This window comes from Larus michahellis, unplaced genomic scaffold (assembly GCF_964199755.1).
Source record: "Larus michahellis unplaced genomic scaffold, bLarMic1.1 SCAFFOLD_463, whole genome shotgun sequence".
Taxonomy (NCBI): Eukaryota; Metazoa; Chordata; class Aves; order Charadriiformes; family Laridae; genus Larus; species Larus michahellis.
The window spans coordinates 2,287-24,760 of record NW_027436041.1 but is presented as its reverse complement, the minus strand read 5'-3'; the positions used below and the strand labels follow the sequence as shown (position 1 = coordinate 24,760).

At 66.4% G+C, this 22,474-nt stretch overlaps 1 protein-coding gene across 1 annotated transcript; it reads right to left on the bottom strand.

Annotated features, from left to right (window-relative positions):
• Positions 1-996: 996 nt before the first annotated feature.
• On the bottom strand, positions 997-20,768 carry LOC141736896 (aurora kinase C-like). The gene is made up of 9 exons (XM_074571546.1): positions 20,687-20,768; positions 20,271-20,310; positions 18,617-18,710; positions 17,740-17,797; positions 16,868-17,059; positions 14,698-14,836; positions 11,088-11,236; positions 8,098-8,272; positions 997-3,059 (listed from the first exon to the last, which is right to left on the bottom strand). Exons 2-9 carry the CDS (start codon positions 20,307-20,309, stop codon positions 2,898-2,900), a joined length of 1,008 nt encoding a protein of 335 aa, XP_074427647.1. The 5' UTR covers position 20,310; positions 20,687-20,768; the 3' UTR covers positions 997-2,897.
• Positions 20,769-22,474: the final 1,706 nt, after the last annotated feature.

Sequence of the window (22,474 nt, the reverse complement as noted above, 5' to 3'; positions counted from 1 at the left end):
GGGGGTGCATCTATGGGGCAGAGCGGGGGGAGATGCTGTGGGGCAGAGCAGGATCTATGGGGCAGGGGGGATTCTGTGGGGCAGAGCGGGAGCTGTGGGGCGAGGGGGATCTATGGGGGGGCTGTGGGGCAGAGCGGGGGGGATTCTGTGGGGCAGAGCGGGAGCTGTGGGGCAGAGCAGGGGGGATTCTGTGGGGCAGAGCGGGATCTATGGGGCAGGGGGGATTCTGTGGGGCAGAGCAGGATCTATGGGGCAGGGGGGATTCTGTGGGGCAGAGCGGGAGCTGTGGGGCGAGGGGGATCTATGGGGGGGGCTGTGGGGCAGAGCGGGAGCTGTGGGGCAGAGTGGGGGGGATTCTGTGGGGCAGAGCGGGATCTATGGGGCAGAGCGGGGGGGATTCTGTGGGGCAGAGCGGGGGCTGTGGGCCACAGAACGTGTCTATGGGGTGAGTGGGTCTGAGGGGCCGGGGGGGCGTCTATGGGGCAAAGCGGGATCTGTGGGGCGGGGGGGATCTGTGGGGTGAGGGAGAGCTGTAGGGGGGCTGGGGGGCAGAGCGGGATCTGTGGGGCAGAGTGAGGGGGGATTCTATGGGCCAGAGGGAGAGCTATGGGGTGTGGGGGGCTATGGGGCAGAGCGGCATCTATGGGGCAGGAGGGATTCTGTGGGCCAGAGTGGGATCTGTGGGGCAGAGCGAGGGGCTGGGGGGCAGAGAGGGATCTGGGGGGCAGGGGGTGTCTATAGGGCAGGGCAGGGATCTGTGGGGCAGAGCGGGGGGGTGGAAGGGGATTCTATGGGGCAGAGTGGGTGTCTGTGGGGTGGGATCTGTGGGGCACAGCAGGTATCTGTGGGGTGAGGGGATTTTATGGGGCAGAGCGGGATCTATGGGGCAGAAGGGGGATCTGGGAGGGATTCTGTGGGGGGAATCTATGGGGCAGGGGGGTGTCTATGGGTCACAGCCCCCCCCCCCGCCCCCCCATAGACGTGGGGCCACCGAAATAAAACCACAAAACTTTATTGGGGGGAGATGTGGGGCGCCCCACGGCGGGGAGGCGAGGGGGGGCAGCAGCCTGTGACCCCCACTTGTGGGGCAGGAGGGGAAGTAGATGGTCCCTGCCCCCCAAGTGTGGGTCTTGGGAGGGTCCATACCCCACAAATGTGGGTCAGAGAGGTCCGTACCCCCCATATGCGGGTTGGGGGGGGACACGTGGGGTCGCTGCCCCCCAAGTGTGGGTCACGAGAGGGGAAGGGACCCTCCGTACCCCCCAAGTGTGGGGCGCAGGGAGGGTCCATACCCCCCATATGTGGGTCGGGGGGGGGGATGTGGGGTCCCTGCCCCACAAGTGTGGGTCTCGGCAGGGGCAGGGACCCTCCATACCCTCAAGTGTGGGGCAGGGATGCTCCCCACCCCCTATGTGTGGGTCAGAGAAGTCTGTACCCCCCATATGCGGGTTGGGGGGGGGGGGGGATGCAGGGTCCCTGCCCCCCAAGTGTGGGTCACAGGAGGGACGGGGACCCTCCGTACCCCCCAAGTGTGGGGCGCAGGGAGGTCCGTACCCCCCATATGCGGGTTGGGGGGGGACACGTGGGGTCCCTGCCCCCCAAGTGTGGGTCACGAGAGGGGAAGGGACCCTCCGTACCCCCCAAGTGTGGGGCGCACGGAGGGTCCAAACCCCATAAGCATGGGTCAGGGAGGTCCGTACCCCCCGTAATGTGGGTCAGAGCGGTCCGTGCCCCCCGTATGCGGGTCGGGGGGGGCACGCGGGGTCCCTGCCCCCCAAGTGTGGGTCACAGGAGGGACGGGGACCCTCCGTACCCCCCAACTGTGGGGCGCATGGAGGGTCCAAACCCCGTAAGCGTGGCTCAGGGAGGTCCGTACCCCCCATATGTGGGTCAGAGAGATCCGTACCCCCCATATGTGGGTTGGGGGAGGGATGTGGGGTCCCTGCCCCCCAAGTGTGGGTCACAGGAGGGATGGGGACCCTCCGTACCCCCCAACTGTGGGGCGCATGGAGGGTCCAAACCCCGTAAGCGTGGCTCAGGGAGGTCCGTACCCCCCATATGTGGGTCAGAGAGATCCGTACCCCCCATATGTGGGTCGGGGGGGGACACGCGGGGTCCCTGCCCCACAAGTGTGGGTCGCAGCAGGGGTGGGGACCCTCCGTACCCCCCAACTGTGGGGCGCAGGGAGGGTCCAAACCCCGTAAGCGTGGCTCAGGGAGGTCCGTATCCCCCATATGTGGGTCAGGGGGGGACAGGTGGGGTCCCTGCCCCACAAGTGTGGGTCACAGGAGGGACGGGGACCCTCTGTACCCCCCAAGTGTGGGGCGCAGGGAGGGTCCGTACCCCCTAAGCGTGGGTCAGAGCGGTCCACACCCCCGATATGTGGGTCAGGGGGGGACACATGGGGTCCCTGCCCCCCAACTGTGGGTCGCAGCAGGGGCGGGGACCCTCTGTACCCCCCAACTGTGGGGCGCAGGGAGGGTCCATACCACCTAAATGTGGGTCAGGGAGGTCTGTACCCCCCATATGCAGGTTGGGGGGGGGATGTGGGGTCCCTGCCCCACAAGTCTGGGTCGCGAGAGGGGAAGGGACCCTCCGTACCCCCCAAGTGTGGGGCGCACAGAGGGTCCAAACCCCGTAAATGTGGGTCAGGGAGGTCCGTACCCCCCATATGTGGGTCAGAGAGATCCGTACCCCCCATATGTGGGTCGGGGTGGGACACGCGGGGTCCCTGCCCCACAAGTGTGGGTCGCAGCAGGGATGGGGACCCTCCGTACCCCCCAAGTGTGGGGCGCAGGGAGGGTCCAAACCCCGTAAGCGTGGCTCAGGGAGGTCCGTATCCCCCATATGCGGGTCGGGGGGGGGCAGGCGGGGTCCCTGCCCCCCAAGTGTGGGGCTCAGCGGGCGCTGGGGGGCAGGGCGCGGCGGGAGTTGGCCCGGACCCAGGGGTGCTGCAGGACCCCCCGCAGGGGCAGGCGCTGCCCGGGGCTGAGCCGCAGCAGCCGCGAGATGAGATCGCGGGCGCCCTCCGGCACCGAGGGGGGGAAGCGCAGGTCCACCTGTGGGGCAGGGACGTGTGGGGCGGGGAGACCCACGGGTGTGGGGCTGACCCACGGGGAGCCAGGGGATGGGGGGCAGGGGGGGATATGTGGGGCTGGGGGGATTTGGGAGGTCACAGACACCATAGGGGAAGGACAGGGCCACCTGTGGGGCAGAAATGTGTGGGGCGGGGAGACCCATATATGTGGGGCTGACCCACGGGGAGTCAGGGGGTGTGGGGCTGGGGGGCAGGGGGGGATATGTGGGGCTGGGGGGGTTTGGGGCGTCACAGACACCATGGGGAAAGGGCAGGTCCACCTGTGGGGCAGGGACGTGTGGGGCGGGGGGACCCACGGGTGTGGGGCTGACCCACGGGGAGCCAGGGGGTGGGGGGGTGTGGGGCAGGGGTGGGATATGTGGGGCCGGGGGGGGGTTTGGGGGTTGCGGGCACCACGGGGGATGCGCAGGGGAAGCTGTGGGGCAGAGACGTGTGGGGCGGGGAGACCCACAGGTGTGGGGCTGACCCACGGGGAGCCGGGGGGTGGGGGGCAGGGGTGGGATATGTGGGGCCGGGGGGATTTGGGAGGTCACGGACACCATGGGGAAAGGGCAGGGCCACCTGTGGGGCAGGGACGTGTGGGGCAGGGAGACCCATAGGTGTGGGGCTGCCCCACGGGGAGCCAGGGGATGGGGGGGTGTGGGGCAGGGGTGGGATATGTGGGGCCGGGGGGGGGGGTTTGGGGGTTGTGGGTGCCGCAGGGGAAGCTGTGGGGCAGGGATGTGTGGGGCGGGGAGACCCATAGGTGTGGGGCTGCCCCACAGTGAGCCGGGGGGTGTGGGGGTGGGGGGCAGGGGTGGGATATGTGGGGCCGGGGGGATTTGGGAGGTCACAGACACCATGGGGAAAGGGCAGGGCCACCTGTGGGGCAGAAATGTGTGGGGCGGGGAGACCCATATATGTGGGGCTGACCCACGGGGAGTCGGGGGGTGTGGGGCAGGGGTGAGATATGTGGGGCCGGGGGGGGTTTGGGGGTTGTGGGTGCCGCAGGGGAAGCTGTGGGGCAGGGACGTGTGGGGCGGGGAGCCCCATAGGTGTGGGGCTGCCCCACGGGGAGCCGGGGGGTGTGGGGCAGGGCGGGATATGTGGGGCTGGGGGGATTTGGGAGGTCACGGACACCATGGGGAAAGGGCAGGGCCAGCTGTGGGGCAGGGACGTGTGGGGCGGGGAGACCCACAGGTGTGGGGCTGACCCACGGGGAGCCAGGGGGTGGGGGGGTGTGGGGCAGGGGTGAGATATGTGGGGCAAGGAGGGGGTTTTGGGGGTTGTGGGTGCCACAGGGGAAGCTGTGGGGCAGAGACGTGTGGGGCGGGGAGACCCACAGGTGTGGGGCTGCCCCACGGGGAGTCGGGGGGTGTGGGGCTGGGGGGGTGATGTGGGGCCAGGGGGCTCTGGGAGGTCACGGACACCATGGGGAAAGGGCAGGGCCACCTGTGGGGCAGAGACGTGTGGGGCAGGGAGACCCACGGGTGTGGGGCCGAGCCACGGGGAGCCGGGGGGTGTGGGGCTGGGGGGGTGATGTGGGGCTGGGGGGATTTGGGAGGTCACGGACACCATGGGGAAAGGGCAGGGCCACTTGTGGGGCAGGGACGTGTGGGGCGGGGAGACCCATAGGTGTGGGGCTGACCCACGGGGAGCCGGGGGGTGGGGGGGTGTGGGGCAGGGGTGGGATATGTGGGGCCGGGGGGGTTTTGGGGGGTCGCAGGTGCCATGGGGGAGGCGGAGGGGAAGCTGTGGGGCAGAAATGTGTGGGTCAGGGGCCCCCCCAGCCATAGGTCTGCCCCATAGGAGAGTCGGGGGGGGGGGGAGATGTGGGGCAGGGGTGGGATATATGGGGCAGGAGATGATGTGGGGCCGGGGAGTGTATATGGGGTGGGGAAGGGAATATGGGGCAGGAGTGGATATGTGGGGCAGGGGGAGGAGTATGGGGCGGGAGGGGATATGTGGGGCAAGGGATGATGTAGGTTGGGGGGGGAAATCTATGGGTCAATGTGTGGGGCTGGCAGCGCAGCAGCTCCTTGTAGAGCTCCCCATGGAGGGGTCTGACCATGGATGTGTGGGTCTGAGGGGGCAATCTATGGGTCTGGTGGGGAATCTATGGGTCTGAGGAGCAATCTATGGGTCTGAGGAGCAATCTATGGGTCTGGAGAGGAATCTATGGGGCAATGTGTGGGGCTGGCAGCGCAGCAGCTCCTCGTAGAGCTCCCCATGGGGGGATTTTGGTGGCTCTGACCAGGGATGTGTGTGTCCAGGGGGCGATCTATGGGTCTGAGTGGCAATCTATGGGTCTGGAAGAGAATCTATGGGTCCAGGGGACAATCTATGGGTCAATGTGTGGGGCTGGGGGGGGAATGTGTGGGGCTGGCGGCTCTGGCAGCAGTGCAGCCCCTTGTAGAGCTCCCCATGGCGAGGGTCTGACTGTGGATCTATGGGTCTGGAGGGGAATCTATGGGTCTGGAGGAGAATCTATGGGTCTGGGGGCCAATCTATGGGTCTGAGGAGCAACCTATGGGGCAATGTGTGGGGCTGGCAGCGCAGCAGCTCCTCATAGAGCTCCCCATGGAGAGGATTTGGTGGCTCTGGCCGGGGATGTGCGCGTCTGGGGGGCGATCTATGGGTCTGGGAGAGGAATCTATGGGTCCGGGGGGCAATCTATGGGTCAACATGTGGGGCTGGGGGCAACGTGTGGGGCTGGCAGCGCTGCATCTCCTTGTAGAGCTCCCCACGGCGGGAGTTCGGTGTCTCTGACCAGGGATGTGTGGGTCTGGGGGACAATCTATGGGTCCGGGGGGCAATCTATGGGTCTGGAGAGGATTCTATGGGTCAATGTGTGGGGCTGGCAGCGCAGCAGATCCTCGTAGAGCTCCCCACGGCGGGAGTTCGGTGGCTCTGACCAGGGATGTGTGGGTCTGGGGGACAATCTATGGGTCCAGGGGGCAATCTATGGGTCTGGAGAGGATTCTATGGGGCAATGTGTGGGGCTGGGGGGCAATGTGTGGGGCTGGCAGCGCAGCAGCTCCTCGTAGAGCTCCCCATGGCGGGAGTTCGCTGTCTCTGACCAGGGACGTGTGCGTCTGGGGGGCAATCTATGGGTCCAAGGGACAATCTATGGGTCCGGGGAGCAATCTATGGGTCTGGAGAGGATTCTATGGGGCAATGTGTGGGGCTGGCAGTGCAGCAGCTCCTCGTAGAGCTCCCCACGGCGGGACTTCAGTGGTTCTGACCAGGGATGTGTGGGTCTGGGGGACAATCTATGGGTCCAAGGGGCAATCTATGGGTCCGATGAGCAATCTATGGGTCTGGAGAGGATTCTATGGGGCAATGTGTGGGGCTGGCAGTGCAGCAGATCCTCGTAGAGCTCCCCACGGCGGGAGTTCGGTGTCTCTGACCAGGGATGTGTGGGTCTGGGGGACAATCTATGGGTCTGGGGGGCAATCTATGGGTCTGGAGAGGATTCTATGGGGCAATGTGTGGGGCTGGGGGGCAATGTGTGGGGCTGGCAGCGCAGCAGCTCCTTGTAGAGCTCCCCATGGCGGGAGTTCGCTGTCTCTGACCAGGGACGTGTGCGTCTGGGGGGCAATCTATGGGTCCAAGGGACAATCTATGGGTCCGGGGAGCAATCTATGGGTCTGGAGAGGATTCTATGGGGCAATGTGTGGGGCTGGCAGCGCAGCAGCTCCTCATAGAGCTCCCATAGCAGGAGTTCGGTGACTCCGACCGGGGATGTGTGTGTCCGGGGGGCGATCTATGGGTCTGGGGGCCAATCTATGGGTCCGGGGGGGGAATCTATGGGTCTGGGGGGCAATCTATGGGTCAACGTGTGGGGCTGGGGGGCAATGTGTGGGGCTGGCAGTGCAGCAGCTCCTCGTAGAGCTCCCCACGGCGGGACTTCGGTGGTTCTGACCAGGGATGTGTGGGTCTGGGGGACAATCTATGGGTCCAAGGGGCAATCTGTGGGTCCGAGGAGCAATCTATGGGTCTGGAGAGGATTCTATGGGGCAATGTGTGGGGCTGGCAGCGCAGCAGATCCTCGTAGAGCTCCCCACGGCGGGAGTTCGGTGGCTCTGACCGGGGATGTGTGGGTCTGGGGGACAATCTATGGGTCTGGGGGGCAATCTATGGGTCTGGAGAGGATTCTGTGGGGCAATGTGTGGGGCCGGGGGGCAATGTGTGGGGCTGGCAGCGCAGCAGCTCCTCGTAGAGCTCCCCACGGCGGGACTTCGGTGGTTCTGACCAGGGATGTGTGGGTCTGGGGGACAATCTATGGGTCCAAGGGGCAATCTGTGGGTCCGAGGAGCAATCTATGGGTCTGGAGAGGATTCTATGGGGCAATGTGTGGGGCTGGCAGTGCAGCAGCTCCTCGTAGAGCTCCCATAGCAGGAGTTCGGTGACTCCGACCGGGGATGTGTGTCCGGGGGGCGATCTATGGGTCTGGGGGCCAATCTATGGGTCCGGGGGGGGAATCTATGGGTCTGGGGGGCAATCTATGGGTCAACGTGTGGGGCTGGGGGGCAATGTGTGGGGCTGGCAGTGCAGCAGCTCCTCGTAGAGCTCCCCACGGCGGGACTTCGGTGGTTCTGACCAGGGATGTGTGGGTCTGGGGGACAATCTATGGGTCCAAGGGGCAATCTATGGGTCCGATGAGCAATCTATGGGTCTGGAGAGGATTCTATGGGGCAATGTGTGGGGCTGGCAGTGCAGCAGCTCCTTGTAGAGCTCCCCACGACGGGAGTTCAGTGGCTCTGACTGGGGATGTGTGGGTCTGGGGGGCAATCTATGGGTCCAAGGGACAATCTATGGGTCCGGGGAGCAATCTATGGGTCTGGAGAGGATTCTATGGGGCAATGTGTGGGGCTGGCAGCGCAGCAGCTCCTCGTAGAGCTCCCATAGCAGGAGTTCGGTGACTCCGACCGGGGATGTGTGTGTCCGGGGGGGCGATCTATGGGTCCGGGGGCCAATCTATGGGTCCGGGGGGGGGGAATCTATGGGTCGGGGGTTACCTGGGCGATGCGCTTGTAGGTCTGGGCGTGGGAGGGGCTCTCGAAGGGGGGGCTCCCCACCAGCAGCTCGTAGCAGAGCACCCCCAGGCACCACAGATCCACCTTCTCGTCGTGGCCCCCCCCGGCCACCATCTCGGGGGGCAGGTAGTCCAGTGTCCCGCACAGCGTGCGCCGCCTGCCATGGGGGGGGACGGACGTGTGGGGCGCCCCATAGCGCGGGGACGGGGGGGGGTGGACAGGACCCACGGCGTGGGGGGGGGGGAGACCCCAAAAGGAGCTCCGGGTCCTTTTAGGAGCTCAAACACCCCCCTGAAGTGCCGTCCCCCTGCCCCATAGATACACCCCCTGCCCCATAGATGCACCCCCTGCCCCATAGATACACCCCCTGCCCCATAGATGCATCCCCAGCCCCATAGAGCTCCCTCCAGCCCCATAGATCTGTCCCCAGCCCCACAGATCATCCACTACAGAGCACCCCCAGCCCCATAGATACACCCCCTGCCCCATAGATACACCCCCTGCCCCATAGATAACACCCCCTGCCCCATAGATACATGCCCAGCCCCATAGAGCTCCCTCCAGCCCCATAGATCTGCCCCCAGACCCACAGATCAGCCACTATAGAGCACCCCCAGCCCCACAGATTCTCCTCCCAGCCCCATAGATACATTCCCAGCCCCATAGAGCTCCCTCCAGCCCCATAGATCTGTCCCCAGCCCCACAGATCATCCACTACAGAGCACCCCCAGCCCCATAGATACACCCCCTGCCCCATAGATACACCCCCAGCCCCATAGAGCTCCCTCCAGCCCCATAGATCTGCCCCCAGACCCACAGATCAGCCACTATAGAGCACCCCCAGCCCCACAGATTCTCCTCCCAGCCCCATAGATACATGCCCAGACCCATAGATTGCCCTCCCAGCCCCATAGATACACCCCCAGCTCCATAGATCTGCCCCCAGCCCCATAGATTCCGCCCCAGCCCCATAGATCATCCACTATAGAGCACCCCCAGCCCCATAGATTCCCCCTCCAGCCCCATAGCACACAGCGTGTGCCGCCTGCCGTGGGGGGCACGGACGTGTGGGGCGCCCCATAGCGCGGGGACGGGGGAGACCCACGGCGTGGGGGGGGGGGGGAGACCCCAAAAAGAAGCGCCTCGGGGGAGCGTTGGAGCTCCTAAAAGGGCCCCGAGGTGCCACCCCCCTGCCCCATAGATACACCCCCTGCCCCATAGATACACCCCCAGCCCCATAGATGCACCCCCAGCCCCATAGATACACCCCCTGCCCCATACATAACACCCCCAGCCCCATAGATAACACCCCCTGCCCCATAGATAACACCCCCTGCCCCATAGATACATCCCCAGCGCCACAGATTGCCCTCCCAGCCCCATAGATACACCCCCAGCTCCATAGATCTGCCCCCAGCCCCATAGATCATCCACTATAGAGCACCCTCAGCCCCATAGATTCCCCCTCCCAGCCCCATAGATACATTGCCAGCCCCATAGAGCTCCCTCCAGCCCCATAGATCTGTCCCCAGCCCCACAGATCATCCACTACAGAGCACCCCCAGCCCCATAGATACACCCCCTGCCCCATAGATACATCCCCAGCCCCATAGAGCTCCCTCCAGCCCCATAGATCTGCCCTCAGACCCATAGATTCCCCCCACCACCACCATAGAGCGTCTCCTCTAGGGCACCCCCAGCCCCATAGATACATCCCCTGCCCCATAGATCTGCCCCCAGCCCCATAGATCATCCACTACAGAGCACCCCCAGCCCCATAGATACACCCCCAGCCCCATAGATTCCCCTCCCAGCCCCATAGATACATTCCCAGCCCCATAGAGCTCCCTCCAGCCCCATAGATCTGTCCCCAGCCCCACAGATCTGTCCCCAGCCCCACAGATCATCCACTACAGAGCACCCCCAGCACCATAGATACATCCCCTGCCCCATAGATTCCCCTCCCAGCCCCATAGATACACCCCCAGCTCCATAGAGCTCCCTCCAGCCCCAGAGATCTGCCTCCAGCCCTATAGATTCCCCCTCCAGACCCATAGAGCATCTCCTATAGGGCACCCCCAGCCCCATAGACACACCCCCAGCCCCATAGATCTGCCCCCAAACCATACTTAGGGGTGATACATGTGCACCCCACCCCAAGTTGGTGAGCTCCAGCTGCCCCCCAGCCCCATAGATCCCTCACCAGCCCCACAGAGCATCCCCTATAGGGCACCCCCTGCCCCATAGATGCCCTCCCAGCCCCATAGATGCTTCTCCAGCCCCATAGATCTGCCCCCAAACCATCCTGGAGATGGGTCTGTGCACGGAGCACCCAAAGTCTCTCATCTCCAGCTGCCCCCCAGCACACCCCCTATGGGGCACCCCCTGCCCCATAGCGCCCCCCCCGCCCCATAGATGCTCCTCCAGCCCCATAGATACACCCCCACCCCATAGATGCTCCTCCAGCCCCATAGATCTGCCCCCAAACCATCCTGGAGATGGGTCTGTGCACGGAGCACCCAAAGTCTTTCATCTCCAGCTGCCCCCCAGCCCCACAGCACACCCCCTATGGGGCACCCCCTGCCCCATAGCACCCCCCCCTGCCCCATAGATGCTCCTCCAGCCCCATAGATACACCCCCAGCCCCATAGATCTGCCCCCAAACCATCCTGGAGATGGGTCTGTGCACGGAGCACCCAAAGTCTTTCATCTCCAGCTGCCCCCCAGCCCCACAGCACAGCCCCTGTGGGGCACCCCCCGCCCCATAGCGCCCCCCCCTGCCCCACAGACCCCTCCCAGCCCCATAGATGTTTCTCCAGCCCCATAGATCTGCCCCCAAACCATCCTGGAGATGGGTCTGTGCATGGAGCACCCGAAGTCTTTCATCTCCAGCTGCCCCCCAGCCCCACAGCACACCCCCTATGGGGCACCCCCCGCCCCATAGCGCCCCCCCCTGCCCCATAGCGCCCTACCGGAGGGAGGGGGCGTGGACGGACCACCCGAAGTCGGCGATTTTCAGCTCCCCCTTGAGCCCCAGCAGCAGGTTCTCGGGTTTGATGTCGCGGTGAATCACCTTCCGGCCGTGGCAGTAGAGCAGCGCGTCCGCCAGCTCCTCCATCAGCTGCGGGGCAGGGTGGGGGGCGCCCCATAAGTGGGGGGCGCCCCCTAAGTGGGGGCCTTGCCCCCCCCCCCCCGCCCCATAAGCGGGCCCCACTGGGTTCCCCCCGTCGCGCGAGGGAAGGTGACGGTGGGGGGGGGTGGGAGGCAATAGGGGGGGAAAAGGGCACCCCATAACGCCCCCTGCCCCATAAGTGGATCCTCTGCCCCATAAGTAGCCCCTCCTGCCCTATAAGTGGACCCCCTGCCCCATAAGTGCCCCCAAGTCCCAACATTGCATAAGGGAAGGTGACACTGGGGGGGGAAAAGGGCATCCCATAACACTCCCTGCCCCACAAGTGGCTCCCGCACCCCATAAGTAGCCCCCCCTGCCCCATAAGTGCCTCCCCTGCCCCACAAGTGGCCCCAAGTCCCCCCATCGCGCAAGGGAAGGTGACATTGGGAGGGGAAAGGGGCGTCCCATAACACTCCCTGCCCCCTAAGTAGACCCCCTGCCCCATAAGTGGCCCCCCCCGCCCCATAAGTGGTCCCCCGTGCCCCACAAGTGGCCCCAAGTCCCCCCATCGCGCAAGGGAAGGTGACATTGGGAGGGGAAAGGGGCGCCCCATAACACTCCCTGCCCCACAAGTGGCTCCCGCACCCCATAAGTAGCCCCTCCTGCCCCCTAAGTAGACCCCCTGCCCCATAAGTGGTCCCCCCTGCCCCACAAGTGGCCCCAAGTCCCCTCATCACGCAAAGGAAGGTGACACTGGGGGGGGAAAGGGGCGTCCCATGACACTCCCTGCCCCACAAGTGGCTCCCACACCCCATAAGTAACCCCCCCCGCCCCATAAGTGCCTCCCCTGCCCCACAAGTGGCCCCAAGTCCCCCCATTGCACAAGGGAAGGTGACATTGGGGGGGGAAAAGGACACCCCATAACACTCCCTGCCCCATAAGTGGATCCTCTGCCCCATAAGTAGCCCCTCCTGCCCCCTAAGTAGACCCCATGCCCCATAAGTGGTCCCCCCTGCCCCACAAGTGGACCCACTGTCCCACAAGTGGCCCCAAGTCCCCTCATCGCGCAAGGGAAGGTGACACTGGGGGGGGAAAGGGGCGTCCCATGACACTCCCTGCCCCACAAGTGGCTCCTGCACCCCATAAGTAGCCCCCCCTGCCCCATAAGTGGCCCCCGTGCCCCACAAGTGGCCCCAAGTCCCCCCATTGCGCAAGGGAAGGTGACATTGGGAGGGGAAAGGGGCGCCCCATAACACTCCCTGCCCCCTAAGTAGACCCCCTGCCCCATAAGTGCCCCCCCTGCCCCATAAGTGGCCTCCCCTGCCCTACAAGTGGCCCCAAGTCCCCCTGTCGCGCGAGGGAAGGTGACGTTGGGGGGGGTGGGAGGCAATAGGGGGGGGGAAAAGGGCACCCCGTAACGCCCCCTGCCCCATAAGTGGATCCTCTGCCCCATAAGTAGCCCCTCCTGCCCCCTAAGTGGTCCCCCGTGCCCCACAAGTGGCCCCAAGTCCCCCCATCGCGCAAGGGAAGGTGACATTGGGAGGGGAAAGGGGCGCCCCATAACACTCCCTGCCCCACAAGTGGCTCCCGCACCCCATAATTAACCCCCCCCTGCCCCATAAGTAACCCCCGCTGCCCCATAAGTGCCTCCCCTGCCCCACAAGTGGCCCCAAGTCCCCCCATTGCACAAGGGAAGGTGACATTGGGGGGGGAAAAGGACACCCCATAACACTCCCTGCCCCATAAGTGGATCCCCTGCCCCATAAGTAGCCCCTCCTGCCCCCTAAGTAGACCCCCTGCCCCATAAGTGGTCCCCCCTGCCCCACAAGTGGCCCCAAGTCCCCTCATCGCGCAAAGGAAGGTGACATTGGGGGGGGAAAGGGGCGTCCCATGACACTCCCTGCCCCACAAGTGGCTCCCACACCCCATAAGTAACCCCCGCTGCCCCATAAGTGGCCCCTCCTGCCCCATAAGTAGCCCCCCCCGCCCCATAAGTGCCTCCCCTGCCCCACAAGGGGCCCCAAGTCCCACCATTGCACGAGGGAAGGTGACACTGGGGGGGGAAAAGGACACCCCATAACACTCCCTGCCCCATAAGTGGATCCTCTGCCCCATAAGTAGCCCCTCCTGCCCCATAAGTAGCCCCCCCTGCCCCATAAGTGGCCCCCCGTGCCCCACAAGTGGCCCCCTGCCCCACAAGTGGCCCCAAGTCCCCCCACCGCGCAAGGGAAGGTGACATTGGGGGGGGTGGAGGGGGGGGCTCCTCTATTTGGGGCTGGGGAGGGACCTGTGGGGCTGGGGAGGGATGTGTGGGTCAATGTGTGGGGCTGGCAGCGCAGCAGCTCCTTGTAGAACTCCCCATGGAGGGGTCTGACCATGGATGTGTGGGTCTGAGGGGGCAATCTATGGGTCTGGAGAGGAATCTATGGGGCAATGTGTGGGGCTGGCAGCGCAGCAGCTCCTTGTAGAGCTCCCCATGGGGGGATTTTGGTGGCTCTGACCAGGGATGTGTGTGTCCAGGGGGCGATCTATGGGTCTGAGTGGCAATCTATGGGTCTGGAAGAGAATCTATGGGTCCAGGGGACAATCTATGGGTCAATGTGTGGGGCTGGGGGGGTAATGTGTGGGGCTGGTGGCTCTGGCAGCAGTGCAGCCCCTTGTAGAGCTCCCCATGGCGAGGGTCTGACTGTGGATCTATGGGTCTGGAGGGGAATCTATGGGTCTGGGGGCCAATCTATGGGTCTGAGGAGCAACCTATGGGGCAATGTGTGGGGCTGGCAGCGCAGCAGCTCCTCGTAGAGCTCCCCATGGAGAGGATTTGGTGGCTCTGGCCAGGGATGTGCGCGTCCGGGGGGCGATCTATGGGTCTGGGAGAGGAATCTATGGGTCCGGGGGGCAATCTATGGGTCAACATGTGGGGCTGGGGAGCAATGTGTGGGGCTGGCAACGCAGCAGCTCCTTGTAGAGCTCCCCACGGCGGGAGTTCAGTGGCTCTGACCAGGGATGTGTGTGTCCGGGGGGGCAATCTATGGGTCTGAGGGCCAATCTATGGGTCCGGGGGGGGGAAATCTATGGGTCTGGGGGCCAATCTATGGGTCTGAGGAGCAACCTATGGGGCAATGTGTGGGGCTGGCAGTGCAGCAGCTCCTTGTAGAGCTCCCCATGGTGGGAGTTTGGTGACTCTGACCGGGGATGTGTGTCTGGGGAGCAATCTATGGGTCTGGAGGGGAATCTATGGGTCCGGGGGCCAATCTATGGGTCTGGGGGAGGAATCTATGGGTCAACGTGTGGGGCTGGGGGGCAATGTGTGGGGCTGGCAGCGCAGCAGCTCCTCGTAGAGCTCCCATAGCAGGAGTTCGGTGACTCCGACCGGGGATGTGTGTGTCTGGGGGGCCGATCTATGGGTCCGGGGGCCAATCTATGGGTCCGGGGGGGGAATCTATGGGTCCGGGGGGATGTGTGGGTCCCACCGTGGCGGTGCGGGGGGCGTCCAGGCGCTGGCAGCGCTGCAGCTCCTTGTAGAGCTCCCCCCGGGGGGCGAACTCCAGGATGAGGAAGACGCGGCGCCGGTCGTGGAAGTAGTTGTAGAGACGCAGGATGTTGGGGTGCCTGTGGGGCACGGACCCATAGATCCCCCTCTGACCCATAGATCCACCCCCCCGGACCCATAGATCCCCCTCCGACCCATAGATCCACCCCCCCCAGACCCATAGATCCCCCTCCGACCCATAGATCCACCCCCCCGGACCCATAGATCCCCCTCCGACCCATAGATCCCGCTCCAACCCATAGATCCACCCCCCCGGACCCATAGATCCCCCTCCGACCCATAGATCCACCCCCCCCGGACCCATAGATCCCCCCACAGATCCATAGATCCACCACCCCCCGGACCCATAGATCCCCCCACAGATCCATAGATCCCCCCACAGATCCATAGATCCACCACCCCCCGGACCCATAGATCCCCCTCAGACCCATAGATCCACCTCAGACCCATAGATTCCCCCCCCTGGACCCATAGATCCCCCTCGGACCCATAGATCCACCCCCCCGGACCCATAGATCCCCCTCAGACCCATAGATCCCCCTCAGACCCATAGATTCCCCCCCCTGGACCCATAGATCCCCCTCGGACCCATAGATCCACCCCCCCGGACCCATAGATCGAGCTCAGACCCATAGATCCACCCCCCCCGGACGCATAGATCGACCTCGGACCCATAGATCCCCCCCCCGGACCCATAGATCCACCCCCCCCCGACATATAGATCCCCCCCCAGACCCATAGATCCACCTCCCCCCAGACCCATAGATCCACCTCGGACCCATAGATCCCCCCACAGATCCATAGATCCACCCCCCCCGACCCATAGATCCCGCCTCGGACCCATAGATCCACCCCCCCCGGACCCACGCATCCCGCCACAGACCCATAGATACCCCCCCCCCCCCCCAGACCCATAGATTCTCCCTCAGACCCATAGATCCACCCCCCCGGACCCATAGATCCCCCCTCCAGCCCCATAGATTCCTCCCCAGCCCCACACACTGTCAGGACAGACATGGGGGTCCCTCCCAGTGCCCCCCCATCACTCCCAGTGCCCCCCCAGCCCCCTCCCAGTCCCTCCCAGTGCCCCCCATCCCCTTCCCAGTTCCTCCCAGTGCCCCCAGTTCCCCCCCAGTCCCCTCCCAGTGCCCCCCCATCACTCCCAGTCCCTCCCAGTGCCCCCCCATCGCTCCCAGTCCCCTCCCAGTCCCTCCCAGTGCCCCCCCATTGCTCCCAGTCCCCTCCCAGTCCCCTCCCAGTGCCCCCCCATCGCTCCCAGTCCCCTCCCAGTGCCCTCCCAGTGCCCCCCATCACTCCCAGTCCCCCCCCAGTCCCCTCCCAGTGCCCCCCAGTCCCCTCCCAGTCCCTCCCAGTGCCCCCCAGTCCCCTCCCAGTGCCCTCCCAGTCCCCTTCCCAGTGCCCCCCCATCACTCCTAGTTCCCCCCCAGTCCCCTCCCAGTCCCGCCCATCCCCTTCCCAGTCCCTCCCAGTGCCCCCAGTCCCCTCCCAGTGCCCCCCCATCCCCTTCCCAGTCCCTCCCAGTGCCCCCAGTCCCCTCCCAGTGCCCCCCCATCGCTCCCAGTCCCCTCCCAGTGCCCCCCCATCGCTCCCAGTCCCCTCCCAGTGCCCCCCCATCGCTCCCAGTGCCCCCCCATCGCTCCCAGTGCCCCCCCAGTCCCCTCCCAGTCCCTCCCCATCGCTCCCAGTCCCCTCCCAGTCCTGCCCATCCCCTTCCCAGTGCCCCCCCCATCACTCCCAGTGCCCCCCAGTCCCCTCCCAGTCCCTCCCAGTGCCCCCAGTTCCCCCCCAGTCCCCTCCCAGTGCCCCCCATCACTCCCATCCCCTTCCCAGTGCCCCCCCATCGCTCCCAGTCCCCTCCCAGTCCCTCCCCATCGCTCCCAGTCCCCTCCCAGTGCCGCCCATCCCCCTCCCAGTCCCTCCCAGTGCCCCCCCATCGCTCCCAGTTCCCCCCCAGTCCCCTCCCAGTCCCTCCCCATCGCTCCCAGTCCCTCCCAGTGCCGCCCATCCCCTTCCCATCCCCCTCCCAGTCCCCTCCCAGTGCCCCCCAGTGCCCCCCAGTGCCCGGGTACCGCAGGTGCGCCTGGATCTCGATCTCCCTGCGCAGCTGGTGCTCCACCCCCTCCTTCTCCACCTGGGACTTGAACAGCACCTTCAGGGCCACCAGCAGCCCCGAGCCCCGCTCCCGGGCCAGGTACACGTTCCCGAACTTGCCCTTGCCCAGGGGCCGCCCCACCTCGAAGTCCTCCAGGGAGAAGGTGCGGCTGCGGGGGGGGCAGGCGGGGGGCGGGGGTCAGGTTGGGGGGCTGGGATGTGGGGCAGGGGTCACGGGGGGGGCTGGGATCCCTCTGGGGGGGGCAGTCGGGGGGCTGGGATGTGGGGCAGGGGGGAGTTGGGGGGCTGGGATCCCTTGGGGGGGGCAGTCAGGGGGCAGGGGTCACGGGGGGGGGCTGGGATGTGGGGCAGGGGGGAGTTGGGGGGGCAGTTGGGGGGCTGGGATCCCTTGGGGGGGCAGTTGGGGGGCTGGGATCCCTTGGGGGGGCTGGGACCCCTTGGGGGGGCAGGCAGGGGGCGGGGGTCAGGTTGGGGGGCTGGGATGTGGGGCAGGGGGGAGTTGGGGGGCTGGGATCCCTTGGGGGGGGCAGTTGGGGGGCTGGGAATTGGGGGCTGGGATCCCTTGGGGGGGGCAGGTGGGGGGCGGGGGTCAGGTTGGGGGGCTGGGACCCCTTGGGGGGGCAGTTGGGGGGCTGGTGTCTGTGGGGCAGGGGGGAGTTGGGGGGCCAGTTGTGGGGCTGGGAACCGTGGGGCCGGGGGCAGTTGTGGGGCTGGGGGGGGGGGGGGGCAGTTGGGGGACACCCAGCAGCTGCACCCCCTCCCCCCCTGCAGGACCCCCCCCCCCAACGAAGTGTCCCCCAGGGTCCCTGTGCCCCCCCCCAAGACTCACACGGGGGGGGCCGGGGGGGGCAGGGTGCTGGGGGGCTCCAGGGGCACCCGCCCGGCGCCTGGGGGGGGGGGAGAGGGGGGGTCAGTGGGGAGGGGGAAACACACACAGACCCCCAAGTGACACCCCCCCCCCCAAGGGACCCACATCCCCCCCCCCAGCCCCACAACTGGGCCCCCCCAACATTGACCCCACCCCCCAACTGCCCCCCCACCCCTGATCCAAGCCCCCCAACTGCCCCCCCCAATGGGATCCCAGCCCCCCAAGTGGCCCCCCAACGGGATCCCAGCCCCCCAACTGCCCCCCCCAAAGCCGGGATCCCAGCCCCCCAAGTGGCCCCCCAACGGGATCCCAGCCCCCCAAGTGGCCCCCCCAAAGCCCAGATCCCAGCCCCCCAAGTGGCCCCCCCAAAGCCCAGATCCCAGCCCCCCAACTCCCTCCCCAGCCCCCCAACTGCCCCCCCCGATCCCAGCCCCCCCAACTCCCTCCCCAGCCCCCCAACTGCCCCCCCCGATTCCAGCCCCCCCAACTCCCTCCCCAGCCCCCCAACTGCCCCCCCGATCCCAGCCCCCCAACTCCCTCCCCAGCCCCCCAACTGCTCCCCCCCCCAGATCCCAGCCCCCCAACTCCCTCCCCAGCCCCCCAACTGCTCCCCCCCCACAGATCCCAGCCCCCCAACTCCCTCCCCAGCCCCCCAACTGCTCCCCCCCACAGATCCCAGCCCCACAACTGCCCCCCTCCCCGCCCCACGGATCCCAGCCCCCCAACTCTCTCCCCAGCCCTACATCCCAGCCCCCCAACTGCGCCCCCCCCCCCCCCCCCCCCCACGGGTCCCAGCCCCACAACTGGCCCCCACCCCCGATCGCAGCCCCCCAAGTACCTGGCAGGGTCCCCCCCTTCCGGTTGGGGGCGTCCGAGGTGGGGGGGTCCTTCCGGGGCACCCGCTGTGGGGCCAGGGGGGTCAGCGCCCCACACTGCCGGCACAAAAGGTGTGGGAGGGGGTGTCACAGGGGTTCTATGGGGTGGGGGGGACCTATGGGGCACAAGGGGTATCTATGGGGTGGGAGATCTATGGGGCTCGGGGGTTCTATTGGGTGAAGACACCTATGGGGCACGAGTGCTCTATGGGGCACAAGAGAGTCTATGGGGTGGCGGGGTCTTTGGGGGGATCTATGGGGCAGAGGGAGAGTCTATGGGGGATCTATGGGGGGGAATCTATACGATGGGAGATCTATGGGGCACAGAGGGGTCTCTGGGGGGGGATCTATGGGGCACAGAGGGGTCTCTGGGGGGGGATCTATGGGGCACAGAGGGGTCTCTGGGGGGGGATCTATGGGGCACAGAGGGGTCTCTGGGGGGGGATCTATGGGGCACAGAGGGGTCTCTGGGGGGGGATCTATGGGGCACAGAGGGGTCTCTGGGGGGGGATCTATGGGGCACAGAGGGGTCTCTGGGGGGGGATCTATGGGGCACAGAGGGGTCCCTGGGGGGGATCTATGGGGCACAGAGGGGTCCGGGGGGGGGATCTATGGGGCACAGAGGGGTCCCGGGGGGGGGATCTATGGGGCACAGAGGGGTCCCGGGGGGGGGATCTATGGGGCACAGAGGGGTCCCGGGGGGGGGATCTATGGGGCACAGAGGGGTCCCTGGGGGGGGATCTATGGGGCACAGAGGGGTCCCTGGGGGGGGATCTATGGGGCACAGAGGGGTCTCTGGGGGGGGATCTATGGGGCACAGAGGGGTCTCTGGGGGGGGATCTATGGGGCACAGAGGGGTCCCTGGGGGGGGATCTATGGGGCACAGAGGGGTCTCTAGGGGGGATCTATGGGGCACAGAGGGGTCCCTGGGGGGGGATCTATGGGGCACAGAGGGGTCTCTAGGGGGGATCTATGGGGCACAGAGGGGTCTCTAGGGGGGATCTATGGGGCACAGAGGGGTCTCTAGGGGGGGATCTATGGGGCACAGAGGGGTCTCTAGGGGGGGATCTATGGGGCACAGAGGGGTCTCTAGGGGGGGATCTATGGGGCACAGAGGGGTCTCTGGGGGGGGATCTATGGGGCACAGAGGGGTCTCTAGGGGGGGGATCTATGGGGCACAGAGGGGTCTCTAGGGGGGATCTATGGGGCACAGAGGGGTCTCTAGGGGGGATCTATGGGGCACAGAGGGGTCTCTAGGGGGGATCTATGGGGCACAGAGGGGTCTCTGGGGGGGATCTATGTGGCACAGAGGGGTCTCTGGGGGGGATCTATGGGGCACAGAGCGGTCTCTAGGGGGGGATCTATGGGGCACAGAGCGGTCTCTAGGGGGGGATCTATGGGGCACAGAGCGGTCTCTAGGGGGGGATCTATGGGGCACAGAGCGGTCTCTAGGGAGGATCTATGGGGCGCGGGATGTCTGGGGGGGATCTATGGGGCACAGAGGGGCCTATAGAGAACAGGAGTCTCTGGGGGACGTCTATGGGGCACAGGGGCGTCTATGGGGCTCAGCAGACATCTATGGGGTGCGGGGGGGGGGGGGGGGGGGTGGGGTGTCACCTTGGCCAGGCCGGGATTCACGTTCTCCTTCTGCGACATCCTGGGGGGGGGGGCACAGAGGAGTCACCCCGGGGACGCCCCCAAAAATTGGGACACCCTCCCCCCCCACCACAAAGCCCCCCCCCCCCCAAACTTGGGGACCCCCAAGTGACCCCAGGGACACCCCCCCCACAGGCCCCGGGCACCCCCAAACCTTGCCCCCCCCCCCCCCCCCAAGGCCTTGAGTCCCCTCAAGGCCTTGGGCCTCCCCCCCCCCCCCCCGCCGCCAACGGCCGCGGGGGGGGGACCCCCAACACCTTGCCCCCCCCCCCCCCAAGCTCCGGGGGCCCCCCCCCACAACTTGGGGCCCCCCCAAAGGCCCCGGGGGCCCCCCCCGACCCCCTCAAGGCCTCGGGGGGCCGCCCCCGGCCGCGCACCTTCTTCCTCCTCCTCCTCCCGCCGCCGTCTGCCCCCCCCACCGCCTCAGCCCGGCTTCAAATCTGCCTCCTCGCCCTCCCATTGGCTGCCGCCCGCCGCGCGCCGCCCGCCCATTGGTGGAAGCCGCCCGGTCCCTCCCCGCCCCCCTCCCCAAACCCGCTTCTCATTGGTCGGCTGCTCCCCCTTCCCGCCCCGCCCCTCCCACCTTCCCCCGGGGCTCGGCGCTGATTGGCCGGCGGCCGCGCGCTCGGGGCGCATGCGTGGGAGGGGGCGGGGGAGGGGGGGGAGAGGTCACGTGAGGGAGGCGGTGGCCGGAGTTCTGCCTGGCAACAGGGGCGGGGCCGAGCGCGGGCGGCGGCCAATCAGAGGCGGCGGAGGGAGACACGGGACCTATTGCGTCGGGGGGGGGGAATCTATGGGGGGGAGGATCTATGGGGCACAGGGGGGGGTCTATGGGGCGGGGGATCTATGGGGCACGGGGGTCCTATGGGGTCTATGGGGTATCTGTGGGGCACAGGGGTGTCTATGGGGCGGGGGATCTATGGGGTGGGGGGATCTATGGGGGGATCTATGGGGCACAAGGGGTGTCTATGGGGCGGGAGATCTATGGGGCACAGGGGTTCTATGGGGTCTATGGGGTATCTATGGGGCATCTATGGGGCACAGGGGTGTCTATGGGGCACGGTGGTCCTATGGGGTCTATGGGGTATCTATGGGGCACAGGGGGGTTTATGGGGCGGGGGATCTATGGGGCGGGAGATCTATGGGGCACAGGGGTTCTATGGGCTCTATGGGGCATCTATGGGGCATCTATGGGGCACAGGGGTGTCTATGGGGCGGGGGATCTATGGGGTGGGGGATCTATGGGGGGATCTATGGGGCACAAGGGAGATCTATGGGGTGGGAGATCTATGGGGCACGGTGGTTCTATGGGGTCTATGGGGTATCTGTGGGGCACAGGGGGGTTTATGGGGCGGGGGATCTATGGGGCACAGCAGGTTTCTATGGGGTGGGGGGTCTGTGTGGGGATCTATGGGGCACAAGGGGTGTCTATGGGGTCTGTGGGGTATCTATGGGGCACAGGAGGCATCTATGGGGTGGGGGAATCTATGGGGCACAGGGGGGTCTATGGGGCAGGGGGGAGTCTGTGTGGGGGGATCAATGGGGCACAGGGGGGTCTGTGGGGCGGGAGATCTATGGGATGGGGGAATCTATGGGGCACAGGGGCGTCTATGGGGTAGGGGAGGTCTCTGGGGGGGATCTATGGGGTGGGGGTGTCTATGGGGGAGATCTATGGGGCAGAGGGGTGTCTATGGGGCGGAGGGAGATCTATGGGGCACAGATGTGTCTAGCGTGGGAAAGCTATGGGGCACAGGAGTGTCTATGGGGTGGGAGATCTATGGGGCACGGGGGTTCTGGGGGGGGATCTATGGGGCACTAGGGGGATCTGTGGGGTGTCTGTGGGGCGGGAGACCTATGGGGCACAGGGGGTTCTATGGCATCTATGGGGGATCTATGGGGCATGGGGGGGTCTATGGGGTGGGGGGGGATCTATGGGGCACGGGGTGTCTGTGGGGCGGGAGACCTATGGGGCACGGGGGGTTCTATGGCGTCTATGGGGGGATCTATGGGGCACGGGGGGGGTCTATGGGGTGGGAGATCTATGGGGCACGGGGGGTTCTATGGCGTCTATGGGGGGATCTATGGGGCACGGGGGCGTCTGTGGGGTGGGGGGGATCTGTGGGGCACGGGGGGGTCTATGGGGGGATCTATGGGGCATGGGGTGT

Coding starts and splice junctions, on each gene's coding strand:
- LOC141736896 (XM_074571546.1), bottom strand. CDS start 20,309: ATGTCGCAGAAGGAGAACGTGAATCCCGGCCTGGCCAAG. Junction 14,837..16,867: donor GAGATCCAGGCGCACCTGCG/GTACCCGGGCAC, acceptor CGTGCCCCACAG/GCACCCCAACATCCTGCGTC. Junction 11,237..14,697: donor ACGCCCCCCGCACCGCCACG/GTGGGACCCACA, acceptor CCTGCCCCGCAG/CTGATGGAGGAGCTGGCGGA.